General features: G+C 34.0%; 2 protein-coding genes across 2 annotated transcripts; both read right to left on the reverse strand.

Annotated features, from left to right (window-relative positions):
- Nucleotides 1–4828: 4828 nt before the first annotated feature.
- LOC143054351 (uncharacterized) lies at nt 4829–6685 on the reverse strand. The gene is made up of 2 exons (XM_076227345.1): nt 5841–6685; nt 4829–5430 (listed from the first exon to the last, which is right to left on the reverse strand). Exons 1-2 carry the CDS (start codon nt 6499–6501, stop codon nt 5228–5230), a joined length of 864 nt encoding a protein of 287 aa, XP_076083460.1. The 5' UTR covers nt 6502–6685; the 3' UTR covers nt 4829–5227.
- A 1909-nt stretch (nt 6686–8594) lies between these two features.
- Nucleotides 8595–12041, reverse strand: LOC143054350 (E3 ubiquitin-protein ligase TRIM33-like). The gene has a single exon (XM_076227344.1). It carries the CDS (start codon nt 11754–11756, stop codon nt 10272–10274), a length of 1485 nt encoding a protein of 494 aa, XP_076083459.1. The 5' UTR covers nt 11757–12041; the 3' UTR covers nt 8595–10271.
- Between the last annotated feature and the right edge of the window lie 2789 nt (nt 12042–14830).

Consider the following 14830-nt stretch of genomic DNA (forward strand, 5'->3'; position numbering starts at 1 on the left):
ATTTACTTTTTTTTTTCTGTCAATGGGTATGAATACCGTTTTGGGCGGCGTGTACGCTGTCTGGTGTTGATAGACGTCTTAACAAATCGAAAAATCTAATATTTTCATCATTTCATGTGTGAGGGGATCGGTTCTGATTGAGGACATCGTGAATACGTGAGGTGACGTGAAATGATATCTTTATCTCCAAGCTATGAGTCGTTGAAAGTTGCCTAAATTATGTTAAATTATTCATGAAAAAACACATTTGTGTTCCAAAAAAATTATGAGATAGAATTTTGAAATAACAATAAATCACCAAGTTTTTTTATATGAACAAACAGTCTAACCAATAAATTGCAAATATGTCTCAAAATTTGCGGATATGGGCAAATAATCGGTCTAGTTTGGAGACATATTTGCAATTAATTGGGTAGACTGTTTATTTATATACAGAAAACTAGGTGGTTTAATGTATAAATCAAAATATTTAAACAAATATAAAAATTTGTGTTTTCACAATCAATCATTTTTCAAATAAGCAGTTGAAGGGGAGATAACTCTTTTCGTAAAAAATATATACTGGGCTGATAGGGAAATTTAACTTTTATTTGTAGCAAGAAACAAAATCGTTGACACCATGTTTTCTTTTTCTCCTTCGTAAAACATATCATAAAACCAATCAATTTATTTCAAAATTCTATCTCATATTTTTTTATGCACACAAATGTGTTTTTTTTTCATGAATAGTTTAACCAAATTAAACCAACTTTCAACTACTAATAGCTTGGATATAAAGATATATGATTTCACGTCCCCTCATGCATTCACGATGTCCTCAATCAGAACCGATCCCCTCACGCATGAAATAATGAAAATATGAGATTTTTAGATTTATTAAGACGTCTATCAACACCAGACGCCGCCCAAAACGACATTCATACTCATTGACCAAAAAATAAGTAAATTTGAACTTCAAGGTCTGTTAATAGAACCATTTCAAAATTTGAATGTCACTTTTTTAGGCAGTTTCTCATGGGGCAACTGATTTTGTAGGAGTTCAACTCCACGTACAACATTACATGATACATGTATCTCTTCGTTAAAGTATTCGCCACAGCATAACATTCTCTGATTTTCAATATGTTGATCAGTTGAATAAGAAAATTGCGATTTAGAAATGGTCATACCTTTTGAAGCGGTGACAATTACTCAACGCAAGCACAACCGGAAAATCCTCTCACGGATTTCATTGCAGAACCAAATGTTCTGCGTATGTAGATTACCAGCCGTGACTAACATATTTACTTTATACAAAGGTACTTACCAGCTTGAATTATTGATCAGAAGTTCCTTTTACAAAATATTCGAATGTTTACATTTTTGCATTGATTGTCATCAAAAACTCTTAACACCGTCATGTCAAACTTATCCAAACTATGACAAAATCACTGTACTAAACGCTCCTCGATATGACGACCTTACTACCCGTGAGTATCATACCACCAATAACATATATAAGAAGAGCAAAACCCGTTGCATGCCAACAACTAGTTTTAGAATTAATGCCGACATTTTTGTGCGCCTTTGTAAAAAATATAACCATAAAAGATTGGATGATATCCTTGTATCGATGTAGTCCAGTGAATCTGGGGTTTTACCCTAAACAAATTCCAACAGAATTCTTTTTTTTTAATGAGAAACGAAGGTTATAACTATAGAATTAACATAACAAACATCGGCAAAAATCGGACCCCGGCAAAGTTGCATAATTTTGTAAAATAAAAAGTTTATAAATTTTACTGAATGTCATGCAACGTCTTGCAGGCCATATTTCAAAAGGGAAATAACTTTTATAATTTAACTTCAATGTCAACAAGCGGCATTTATTTTGGACTTGGATTTGACCCGTTGTAACTGAACATTGGTGAGTAAAGCTTTATTATTACAATAAATGTATAAATATAAATACAATTATCGTGTTCTGACTCCGTAAAAGTATTGTCCCCCGGAGTAGCTATATTTCGCCGTATCCCCTCAACTTGAAATTTTCGATTCCAACATATTTTACTTTGATATATTCAAAGAAATCCTGTTTCTTAGGCTTGTAAATGGGTTTAAGTAAAAATAATTGTTACGGAACGCCATTGGTGACAAAAGGAATGAACGAGTGAATACAAGTATTTGTATTTTCATTCCTATAAATGCTTCTGTAGTAATTGTTTGTTGTTTTTAAGTATCTTATAATGGCCCGCTGTAGGCATCGGGATGTTTAGTGTTCTATTATCCATGTTTGTCCGTCCGGATTTCGATTTCGGGAGCATAAAATCATTTAATTTGTAGAACGTGAACGTAAAAAGATATTCTTCGCCAGACTGCATTGAAACTGAATTATGTTCATCATATATGTCCGGAAGTAGCTGTGTGATATGCAAAGAACCTTTGGAGAGTTGACAAGTTCTGATAACGATAAGAGACAAAACAAGTCAACCAATGAAGTAAGCCAACATAGACAACAAAACGTATGTGTTCAATGTAGCCGGACAAATACTACACCAAGAATGTTGAAAAAAATATACAAATGTTAAAAAGATTCAGAAAATTTGTAAAGAAAATGCTGATAAAGACAGATTTAATCGAGACACGCGATCATTACAGTATTTTAATCTTAGAGAGCATTGTTTATTTTGTCGACAGCCAGCTCAAATGTCAGATAAAATATATAGAAAAGGATATCCAGTTAGAACTTTTGAATTCCAACAGAAAATTGAGGCAATATGCAAAGACCGAAGGGATTCCTGGGCTGCTGACGTTTTTGCAAAACTTAAGTATGCACAGGACTTACCTGTAGCAGATGCTATTTAGCATCAGAAATGTAGCGTTAACCTCAGGAAAGGGAAAATATACCTATTGGAACACTAGATCAAAAACAAAATAGTAAGGCAGACTAGATTACACTGAGTCAAATTCTGCCTTTCTGAAGACCATGGATTATTTGAAAGAAAATGAAAAGGACCACTTGACAGTGATAGATTTCGTTCTTCACTGGGCTTTTTGTCATCTTATATTAAAGTTCAAAAACACGGCGTGACAGATAATGTCGACCATAAAACCATATTTAGACCTTTTTCTCGAAATTACTACTGATGGTAGGTTAATACTAAAATTTATGACAAACGCGATGTTTTTAATTCTCCTATACTTTCCATATCAATGTAGCAACATCCCAGCGGCACCAGCATATGGAGTATATGTGTCTCAATTGATACGTTACTCTAGAGCTCAAAGTACGTTGATTTAGTTGAACGAGGAATACTGCTTTCTCAAAAGTTGCCAAGACAGGGCTTTGAATCAATGAAATTAAGGTAATCACTCAAGAAATTTTACGGTCACCGTCATGAGCTGATTGGCCATTATGACAAAAGTGCGTCAGAAATCATATCTGATATTCTTCCCCAGTTATAATAACCTTCCATCATTACCGAACTGAACAAAGAAATAACACGACGGGTACCGTATACGGTGCAGGAAATGCTTACCCTTCCGGAGCACCTGATTTCAAAACCGGTTTTAAGTGGAGTTCGTGTTGTTTCTTATATATTATTTATAACTGTTGATGTAAATGTCCTTTGGTTTTGTGAGTCTTTGTTTACTCCTTGTTTTTAATTGTTATTGTCGTTACCCGATAACCTCGATCAGTCTTCTCTGTAGTACTTTTTGACCAAAGAAAAACATTGGTGGTCAGCGATGTGTAGTTTAGTGCAAGACGGAACATACCCTGGTAAATCGACAATTAATTGTTTGCCTATGATAGACCTTGAGCCGGGAAACCTTTTATGTATCTTTTCGACTATGCAGTTCGTATGTAATAAAGCGTTTGAGTACAGAGCTTATCCAATGCCTACAACCGCTGTACTGGAAAGCACTCATAATTATTGATAATGAACCAAAGGAAAGCGATTTGAAATCAATAGTTCCCAGAGCAGGAGGTTTTCACCTCGAGATGAGCTTCCTGAGATCGATTGATAACATTATGAGCGGATCTGGACTAGCTGAGCTCAAGGAAACTGTATGCACATAACCTCATATGTTAACCAGAAACGCAGTTGGTAGAGCACTATGCGGTCATTTTCTCATTCATAATGCTTTAACTACATTATTGCTGTGCGAACAGTTTCAGGTATCTTCTGTTGTCTTGAAAGATAAGGACATTGCAAATGGGAACATGTTTCATTTCTTGAGGAAATTTCGGGTGACATGATCAGCGAAACTGATACATGTATTGAAGACTCTGAAAATCACAGTAAAACACCTTTCCCAAGGATTTTAATGAACTGACTTCTGTTTTTGATAAAAACCCACGAACGACGTGTTCCAGTAGATACCCTTGACCAAAATGAGATATTAAGAAAATACGCGACAGTATATCTTGAAGAGCGAAATCCATTTTCGATAGATAAATAATGATGAAATTTAGTAAATGGGTTGACTAGTTTGTGATATCGAAACTCCTTGTGTAAATTTTTCATTTATACAGATATTACACAGAATACGTTGTTATGGTCGTGGTAGTTTTGAATCCCCCAACCCACGAATTGACATACTAACCACGCTTCATTTGAGAAAGAACTCCATACATTTCAGTGCACCGTTAGTCTTATTCCGAATTACTGTGTTTTGAAAACGAAGATTGATTGTATTTTTCCTTTTCTTTTGAGCATGATTTCTATTGTTTGACTTGGCTTTGTTCTTTTTGAATGCCCTGTTTAAACCAGTTTTATAAAAGAGACTACATGACATATCAAGTATTGGGAATTGCGACATTTCTACAGACTGAGGGGGAACAGACTTGAGTTTCAACATTTTATTTCATAGTTAGCAACACATACACGACACCTTGTCTTATAAGAGTCCGGCCATTACAAGGAATTCGAAGTACCGGTGATCATGTCATACATCTTTAAGTATATTGCATAATGGTGGGCCGTAGTGGTAGTCCGACGTTTCAATAGTCCGACGGTCCAATGGTCCGACGGTTCGATAGTCCGTCGGTTCAACGGTCCGACTATTTTTTAGTGTCCTACAGTTCGATGATCCGACGGTTTAGTCGATTTAAAACTGTCCTGGGCATTCTAAAACAACAAAGGTCCTGATTCATGCATAAAATCCACACTTTTCATTCAGATGACGATAGCATTAGTTGTCATTAATTAATTACGTTTAAAAAGTGTCGAACGGTTTATATTCATCAAGACAACTTGCGCAATGACTTGTTAATATTGTTTATATTTTCCTGTAGCTGTTTCCATTGATCTGGTTTAAGTCTAATACCTCGGTCCGACTCGGAAAACGTTTTTTCTTCCGAAAACTCGCGAATATCAACGACCACTTCTTCTCCGGAGGCGAAGACTCCAACACGACGTTTCCATGACAGTGAAAACAAAATCCAGTCTGCAAAAGAGAAAAAAAAAGAATCTTTTATAATCAGAGAAAATATTCTTTACACTATGGACGTTACTTTCGGAATACTACGGTATAGAAGAACTTATCTGTATTTGTCAAAACCTTTTGAAAGTTTTGGGTTCTCAATAGTCTCTAAATTCGTACTTTATTTGTTAGTTTCAACTTTTTTGGTTAAAGCGTCACTGATTCGTCTTTTGGTGCCTGGAACTGGAATGGTACTTCCATCTACTTTTGCGTATTGTTTGTTTAGATTTTAATTTTTTTTTTTTTTTTTCGCATTTTATATTTAATTTTTTGAGTTTTTTTTATTTTACTTTTTGTTAAATTAAAACTTATAGGCAGTAAGGGTGAGCATCTTCAGTACAATTAGAAGTAAGCACGACAAACAAAATCATTACCTGGAAATTCTTCTTTTCCCGGCAATTTATTTTTATCTTTGCAATCTTTTTTATCTTTCTCTTTTTCTTTCTCTTTCAATGTTTTCTGTGTAGTAGCAATGGCACTATTGATATCATCTACCTGTAATTCTAATTTATTCCATTGTTCACAGTTTAGACTGATTCCGTACTTCGTTGGTTTCGCGCATGTGCGTCCTCTAGGAACAAAGTACTTCCGGATGCTCACGTGCAGGTTTGTCTGCACCTTGGTTACAGTGCAACACACTAAATTCGTCAAATCGAAAGTGTTGTCATCAAGTTCATAATCACCATCCGCTTCCGAACCTTCATAAGGAATTTCTAATTTAGATCCAGATTTTCGTCGACCAATGGAGGGTGCGGAACTGGCATCGGTAAGAAGTCTACTTTTATCACTCGGAGGAATACCGGAGAAACCGTCCACTAGTTCAGCAAGTGTATTTCCATCAACACCCCGCAAATGGTTTCTATAGTAACAGTTTGTCCAGAAACAAACATAATGAAACCAGGAACTAGATTTATATTCCCGTACTCCAAGTCGAAGTTGATCTGAATTGATCAAGGATTTGCACCCACAACAACGAATATCAACTTTTGTTGGTTGTGAGCTTACAATGAATGGAAGAGTTTTAACACGCTTCATTTTTGTATTGATTATGTCTGACAAACCGAAAATTCCTTTTAAAGTGTATATATATAGTTATCTCCCTTCCAATTTGTTTATACGTACTCAAATTATACACAATATACTATTGATTTTATCGATCAAGCCATTACACATTTAAACAATTTAAATGTATAGTGGTATATTGAACCTTTTTACCTATTTAAGATAACGTTTTAACTATTCAATGAATTGGATTAAACCCACACAAACATGTTCAAAGATTTCCAATAAGATGAATTCTTTTTAGCCCAAGAGTCTAGTATTAATAGAAGAAAAGCTTGATATAATTTTTAATTGCATATAACATAAATGTGATTAAAAGAATTGAATGATTCTTTTTTTTTTTAGTTATTTTCAGGATCGCAAAACCTAATTGATCGTGTGTACATTTGGAATGAAAAATGAGTCTTGCAATATATATATATTCGAAAGGTGCTTCAGATTTCTAAGGTGGCATGGTTAACGACACTGCATACGGAGAACCTGTTGGTGAATTTGAATTCGGGAAGACAATAATTCAAGAGCAAATTCTTTTCTAAAGATTTTGATAAAATAAACGATTTTCCTGAAAAAATTTTGTTCAAGTTTTTAATAAGTTTCTAAAACATATTTATCATTCTTTGATTTAAGGTATCATATGCCATTTACGTATACAAAACCATCTTCCTTCTTTTTTTTAATTCAATTTGTATCAAGTTACTTTCAAGTATATACAACATCTTCCTCTTTTATATATCAAATTTTAAATATCAAATGACTTTAAACGTAAATTGAATGTGAAATATTCTTGTTATATATTTGAATACTTAAACTTTTACATACGTCTATTGGATACTGTCCTCACTCAGACCTTGCTGAAATGTTAACTGGTTTTGTTTTTACTTAAACATAGAATTGTTTTGCAAATTTAAATGTATGTTTTCAATAAAATTATCACAATACTTTTTTTAAACAGAGTTTTACAGTGCTTATTGTTGTATGCTAGTGTATTCTGCCGCTCAATTGAAGTGAAGGTATGATGCCTGATTTTAGATCTTCGCAGGGCGGGCAATGCATGCATTGCAAGCTAAAAGACACCAACCCTCTCAACGCACGTGGTCTTGGTTCTCATGGCGTTCGTGCTATTCTCTAAGGTTCACTCAAAAGTCTCACCTTGATTTGTGTTTTCTTGGTCGATTTCCAAAATTTATAATCAGTTTGAATCTAAGTTTTGGCTGTTCGCCCGGTTGTATGACTATTAAAGAATTAATGGTATGCTACTGTTGCCTTTACTTACTGTGCGTATTGCTGTTAATTTTGTTCATTCCGCCCTAGAATGAATGTATGTTGGCTGAAGCAGATCAACACAAGGCGGGTGATGAATGCAATGCAGGATACGTTTATCCTGTCGAAGCATTCGGTTCATACAATTCCCTCAGGTTAAATGTCTTACTTTGATTTGCGTTTTCTTGATTCTTGCCGGATTTAAAATCTGTCTACTACTCTACTGTTGCCTTAATTCTTCAGATTTATAGGACCACAGAATTTTCTTGAGTCATTGGAGATAACGAAACTCATATCCTTGCATCACAAGCAAACACGGCTTTTATGGTGAAAAGTTATTATATAAAACTAGATGAGATGCCTCGTGTAAGGAGAGTGACACGGTCACTGCACGCTAAGAACCTTAGACAGTTCCGTAGTCAGTTTGTTGGAAAGTCTCCTTTCTATACATACCCAACATACCCTTCATTAAATCGACGGTTGAAACTATTGTCTTTTATCCGGGTCAATCAATTTCAGAATATACCTTTTTGATTTGGTTTCATTTTCCCCGTCCTAGTTATGCATGATGTTGTGATACTGAACGCAAACAAACTACAATAAGTCAAACAAAAAACGTAATCCTCTATCTCAGCTTCATATAACACACTTATATTTTTAATCTAGATATTTGAAAAATTGGTTTGTAAATTTTGTTCTTTTCAAGAACATTGTTTCTTTCTGTCATTTATATCATATATACAATTACTATCTGTAATACAGTAGGGACATTCGTAATATATACTAGTCAACAATAGAAACGATACACGACTTTGAAATAAAATTTATCAAAAAGTATTAAATATAAAACAAAATGAAATACACTATTTTAAAAAGCTTTCATTTGCTATGTATGCACATGTGATAATGAAAATCAAAACTTGTCGGAAAGTATCTAAATTCCCTGTAAACGACTATAGGGTGCAAATAAGTTTTGCGGAAAGTTGAATAAAAAATCGACACGTAATTTTCTAATACCTAAATAAAATTTCAACTTTGTTTAAAAATATTCAATATGCTAATCAAGTTGTGTTTCGTGTTGTAACTAATGGGTTGAAATATTGTTTTTTTCAAATTTCTGGGAAAAAAAGTGTTTTTTTGAAATCTCAAAAAATGCAAAAAAAAATTTTTTTATTTTTGTCTCAAATCAATGCTTTGGATATGAAAACAACACACAGTAAATTTGGAACATTTCGGATTAGTTTTAAGATTGTGACCGCTTTTTGAATATCACTTTACACATACTGTCTATGGTAAATCAGTTGATAATGTATACATTTTAACGATTTCTCGTGGGGCCGAACTTTGGTAAACAAATAAACGAAGAAACTGTATGATTTTTAAAAACAAATTGATGGCAAACATTGTCTTTACCTTTAAATGAGAGGTTGGCATCATTGGTTGAAACTTCTGTTTTTCAAATTGTCGTTTTATGTAAATTTTGTAAAAAACAAAAAAAATCGTCAAAAAACATCACGAAAGCAAAAAAAATATTTTTTTTAAACGGATTTATATTTCCATAATGATTAAGTATTACTACCTTCTATATTGGTCCTATAAACGGAAAACTTTATCTTAAATTTGAAAAAAAAGTCTTGTATCGTTTCTTTTGTTGACTAGTATAGTTTCATTAAAACGAAAATAATGACAAGGTATTTTGAACATTTTATTAATGATTTAAAGGGAAAGGTTAAGCATATTATAACTTTGGACAAAAATTCAGTCATTTTTTTAAAGTGCAAAAATTACGAAAAGGTCTGTTGCATATATATTGTAGAGTTATAGAGTAAGAGATCCTACCTCAAAGACTTGACTCAAATGGTTATAATAACAGATAACTCATCTTATAATCAGATAACTTTGAAAACAAGAATGGATAAATTCTTATAATAGTTCAAATTATTGTTTTAAAATTTCACTTTTAGTCAAATTTTATTTTAAAAACATCAATATACTCTCCACCAGCTATATAAACTGTGTTATCGTCAGTGCTAATCCACATGTCCCAAGGATCAACGACTTTTTCGAACTTTTCCAATAGAGTAGCTTGCTTTTTTCCATCGTTAGATAAAGCATATAAAGCGCCTTTCTTGTCAAGAATTATAAGCACATTTAAGGACAACATAACAATACTAACTGGATTTCTTATCTTGTCACTCTTGTACGTGAATATATTTCGACCATTCAGGGAAGAACATTTTATTTCTTTTTCAATTGTAGTGTAAAATATTTTTTCCTTGGAAATGGTCATGCCATTCAGTCCTCTGGAATTGGTGTTGGTTGGAAAACCTCTTGTCATTTCCATTGGTGGATCAGATGGAAAGAACTTCTTCACTGAATCATCGACTATTATATAAATATGTTTATCAAATCTACATAATGCTCCGACAAAGTCTGTGTTGAACGATACTCTATTTATATGGGCAATAGTTTCGCCTTTTAAATCAGCAGAAAATAGTTTTTTTAGTATAGCATGATATAAAAATTCGACTGAGGTCTTTATCGAAATATAGGCGTTTAACACTTCCAGTTATCTTTGTTTTATTTATCGTCAGCCCGGTTGTTATGTCAACTAAATGAAGTATGTTGGGGTTAGTAGAAGCGTCACCTAGCAAAATGAATTTATCAGCGATGCATACGCCACACGTTAATTTTGACCCAGGAAAGTGCATTGTTCTTAAATGCTCAATTCTTATGCCTTCAAATCTCTGGATACATATCTCAAAGTTCGAACAAATTTTGAATACATCACCCATCTGATTAGTATCTTTCTCTCTTTCTTCAATACTTAAAGATCCAATTTGATCAACACTCTCAACCTTCTGAAGTGTCTCATTTTTCTTGAAACTTAGGTAAATGTCGATATCACTACCGCAAATTTGTTCTAGCTCTGTGGTGCTGTTCTCGATTTGTTTTTTAACTGTTTCCACGTGTAAGAAAAAAAAATGTGTTATGCTTCCTGATGTTTGAACAACTTCGGTTACTTTTGCCCAGTGTTCGATGCTTTGAATCAGTTGTTCTAATAACCGTATTCGTATGTTTAGTCTGGTATTTTGTTCATCATGAAACACTGTCAATTGTTTCTTGAATGTTTCGAAGCAAATATCTAACTTAGATCTAATACCTTGGATGAAATTAGCAGCATCCTCTTCTGTGTTTTCTGCCATCACTTTGATATTGGCCTTTTCCTGTTGTTTTGCCTGCAAAAGAGTTGTTGTTGATTCCCTTAATATATCATTAAGTTTTTCAAGTAGTGTCTTATACATTCCACTGCTGTGAACAATTTCTTCGATTGACTTCACATTATCACATTTTCTATGATTGATGCCTGCACATAAACCGCAACATGCAGTTTTATGTTGAAAGCAAAAAACGTCGACCATTTTCAATGGATGCATCCCACAGTATTCTGAAACTGCCCTAAGATCTAAACCACCTGTTTTACGCCCAACGTCCTCAATGGGAACAACATCATGTGTCATTAGAAGTGTCATCCTATTATGCATTGAAATGCATTTCTCACAAAAAGCTTCATAGCACTGTTTACACCAGGATTTCGCCTCGAATGTTTGATTATATCTCTTGCAAGTTTGGCATTCCAAAGCTTTATTTCCGTGATCCATAGTTAACACAGTATTTATGATAACGTTATCCTGTAACGATTTAGCCCATTGGTCTAGTTTAGCTTCAGCATCTTTTGGTTTAACCACTGTTCTACACACGGGGCAATTAAAGTCTTTTATTGCAATATCCTTCTTTCGAGCTGTAGACAAAATGAATTCATGAATACATTGCTCACAAAATGAATGTAAGCATGGCAATATTTTTGGCGATTTTAACGTTTCTGAACAGACTGGACAAGAAAATGTATCAGAACTTTTTGATAAATCCATTGTACGCTTGTTCATATCACTTCCTGTTTGTGTCATCCACTATTACTATATGGATATTTATAGAAATTCACCAGTGCACTTTTGATTAGAGAGAAAGAAAATCATATATTATTCAAAGCGAGATAATCAACGAATTGAATTCAAAGTGTTATTTAGTGTTTTCTATTTATTAGAATTCAATACAGACCTAAATATGGATTTTTTTAAATTTAGTTTGACCATAAGCTGTCATTCTAGAATACAATACTGCCGGCAGACAAAAACCAGTGAGAACAATATTTGTATACCCTTTAACAACCCCTTTAAAAGTTTAAGGATAATACCAGTCTTAATCCTATATTTAATATACTGAATAAAATTTAAAATAAGAAGTATTTAATTCTTAAAGGGATATGAAATGGATTTCTGGCATATTTTATGTTAAGAAAATTATTGAACATATCCATGAATATATACCAAATTAAGTCATTTGTGTACTTAATGTTACATTTAGCTTGAATCCGTTACGTATAATCAACATAAATAAAGTGATTGTTGAGTAAACATTTTAACAACTAATTAGGTCTTTCCTCTTTGACGTGGAAAATCCTCATGGTTTGGTGCTGATTATTATATTTTTTTTTATCTTCCGCTCCTTTTATATCACAAGTTGTCGCTTAGATTTTTGGTATATGATATCGTACAGTTAATGTGCATTTGAAACTCTCCCTGTTAAACCGAAAACTTATCCTTGTAAGAGCTACCTCCCAAAACACTGTTCTAAAATTTCCTCCGTAACAAAAAAGGTACCGACAAGTTCTTTTTCTTAATTGTTCGTCACATCTTTAGAAATTTTGACTGACTTAGACCGAAGCAATTCACCTACATCTGATAGGAGATATCTACTACTGACAACTACATTTTTCTGTATGTTCCAGTAAGCCGTATAGACATGGGGATTTATAATAGAGGTCCATGGGTCCAAACTTTGAAAATGAGGTAAAGGTCAAATGTTAAGTCCTTGTTCTAAATTTTGTCTAATCGGATATTACTAAATTTCTTCTACGATTACTGACTCTTTCTTCCTTTGCATTTCCCCTTCGCATTTGCGCTGAGATGGTCGAATTTCTAAGGTATCATGGTTAAAGTCACTGCATACGAAGAATCTGTTGGTGAATTTGAGTACGGGAAGACAACAATTTAAAAGCAATATATGTCTGAAGATTGTGATGAAAAATAATAACCCTTAAAAAGAAAGTCGTTGTACACGTGTTTTATGGTTACACTTAGCCATTCAAGTATCTAAAACATAGTCATCCTCCTTAAATTTAAAGTATCATATAACTATAAAGCGTATAAAAACATCTTCTACTTTTTAATAAAATTATCCAATGTATCTAATGACTTTCAAGTATGTACAAAATCTTCCTCTTTTTTTTTTTAAATTTGAAGTACCATTTTACTTTAAATTCATGAGAGATATTCTTGCTGTATATCTAATATATATAAGAAGATGTGGTATGACCACCGCATGAGTGCCAATTAGACAACTCTCCATCCAAGTCACAATTTGTAAAAGAAAGTCATTATAGGTCAAATTTCGGTCTTCAGCAAGGAGCCTTGGAGCACGCCGAACAGCAAGCTATAATAAAGGTCCCCAAAAATGACTAATGTAAATCCATTACAACGGGAAAACCAACGATCTAGTTTATATATATATATATATCAACGAGAAACACTTATGAACCACATCAACACACGACAACTACTGAATATCAGGTTCCTAATGTTCATTATTTTTATGTACTTTTACACACAAATGTATGCATCTATTGGATATTGTCATGACCGTGGTGTAATGTTTACTGCCTTTTTAAAACTTAAACTGGAAATTGATTTGCAAATTTACTTTTACAATAAAATTAACACAATACGTCTTTTAAACTTAGTTTTACTGTACGTATTGTTGTGTGCTTCTAAAACTCCGCCGCTTGAATGAAGAAGATTTTCGCAGGGCGGACAATGCATGCATAGAAGGAGACGCTTACCCTCCCGTCGCACCCGTTCTTGGTTCTCATGGATTTCATGCTATTCTCTAAGGTTCACTCAAAAGTCTTACCAAGGTTTCCCAGTTTTTTAAATCGGTTTAAAACTCAGTTTTAGTTTGTGACCGGGATTTTGTTTGCTTAATTGATGTATGACTATTGAACAGTGGTATACTACTGTTTCCTCTGTTTACTGTGCGTATTGCTGTGCGTTTAATCATTCCGCCGCTTGAACTAAGGTATGTTGCCTTGACGCGAGTGGTGCATTGCCAGAGACGCTTACCCTCCCGGCGCACCCGTTATTGGTTCTCATGGCGTTCATGCTATTCTCTACGGTTCACTCAAAAGTCTCACCTTGATTTGTGTTTTCTTGGTCGATTTCCAAGATTTATAATCGGTTTGAATCTGAGATTTATGTTTTGACTCGGATTTGTTTTCGCTTAAACGATGTATGACTATTGAACAGCGGTATGCTACTGTTGCCTTAACTTACTGTGAGTATTGCTGTGTATTTGTTCATTCCGCCGCTTGAATGTATGTATGTTGCCTGGAGCAGATCTACGCAAGGCGGGTGGCGAATGCAATGCAAGAGCTGCTTACCCTGTCAAAGCAGCCGGTCTTGCTATTAAGAAGTTCATGCGATTCCCTCAGGTCAAATGTCTTACATTGATTTGCGTTTTCTTGATCGATTTCCAGGATTTTGAAATCTACTCTACTGTTGCCTTAGTTCATCAGATGTATAGGACCAAAGGATTCATATCCTTGCACAACAAGCAATTTATGCCCTGTATGTGAGATTGTCTGCATGTGATGCCGCTTGTAAGGAAAGTGAAACGGTCACTGCACGCTCAGAAACCTTGACAGTTCAGTAGGTAGTTTGTTGGAAGGTAACCTTTCTATCCATACCCTACAAACCTTCATTCAAACGACGGTTGAAACTACTGTCCTTTATCCGGGTAGATCAATTGCAGAATATACTTTTTTGATTTGTTATCATTTTCCCCTGTCCTAATTAAGCATGATGATGTGATACTAAACGTAAACAATCAACAATAAGTCAATCAAAAAAAATAACTTTTATTTTTA

Source organism: Mytilus galloprovincialis, chromosome 12 (assembly GCF_965363235.1).
Source record: "Mytilus galloprovincialis chromosome 12, xbMytGall1.hap1.1, whole genome shotgun sequence".
Classification (NCBI taxonomy): Eukaryota; Metazoa; Mollusca; class Bivalvia; order Mytilida; family Mytilidae; genus Mytilus; species Mytilus galloprovincialis.

What these genes read in the sequence shown, in the direction of transcription:
- LOC143054350 (XM_076227344.1), bottom strand. Translation starts at nt 11,756, where the DNA reads ATGACACAAACAGGAAGTGATATGAACAAGCGTACAATGGATTTATCA.
- LOC143054351 (XM_076227345.1), bottom strand. Translation starts at nt 6,501, where the DNA reads ATGAAGCGTGTTAAAACTCTTCCATTCATTGTAAGCTCACAACCAACA. An exon ending in GGGAAAAGAAGAATTTCCAG is followed by an intron (nt 5,431 to 5,840) that starts GTAATGATTTTG and finishes TCTCTTTTGCAG; the next exon opens with ACTGGATTTTGTTTTCACTG.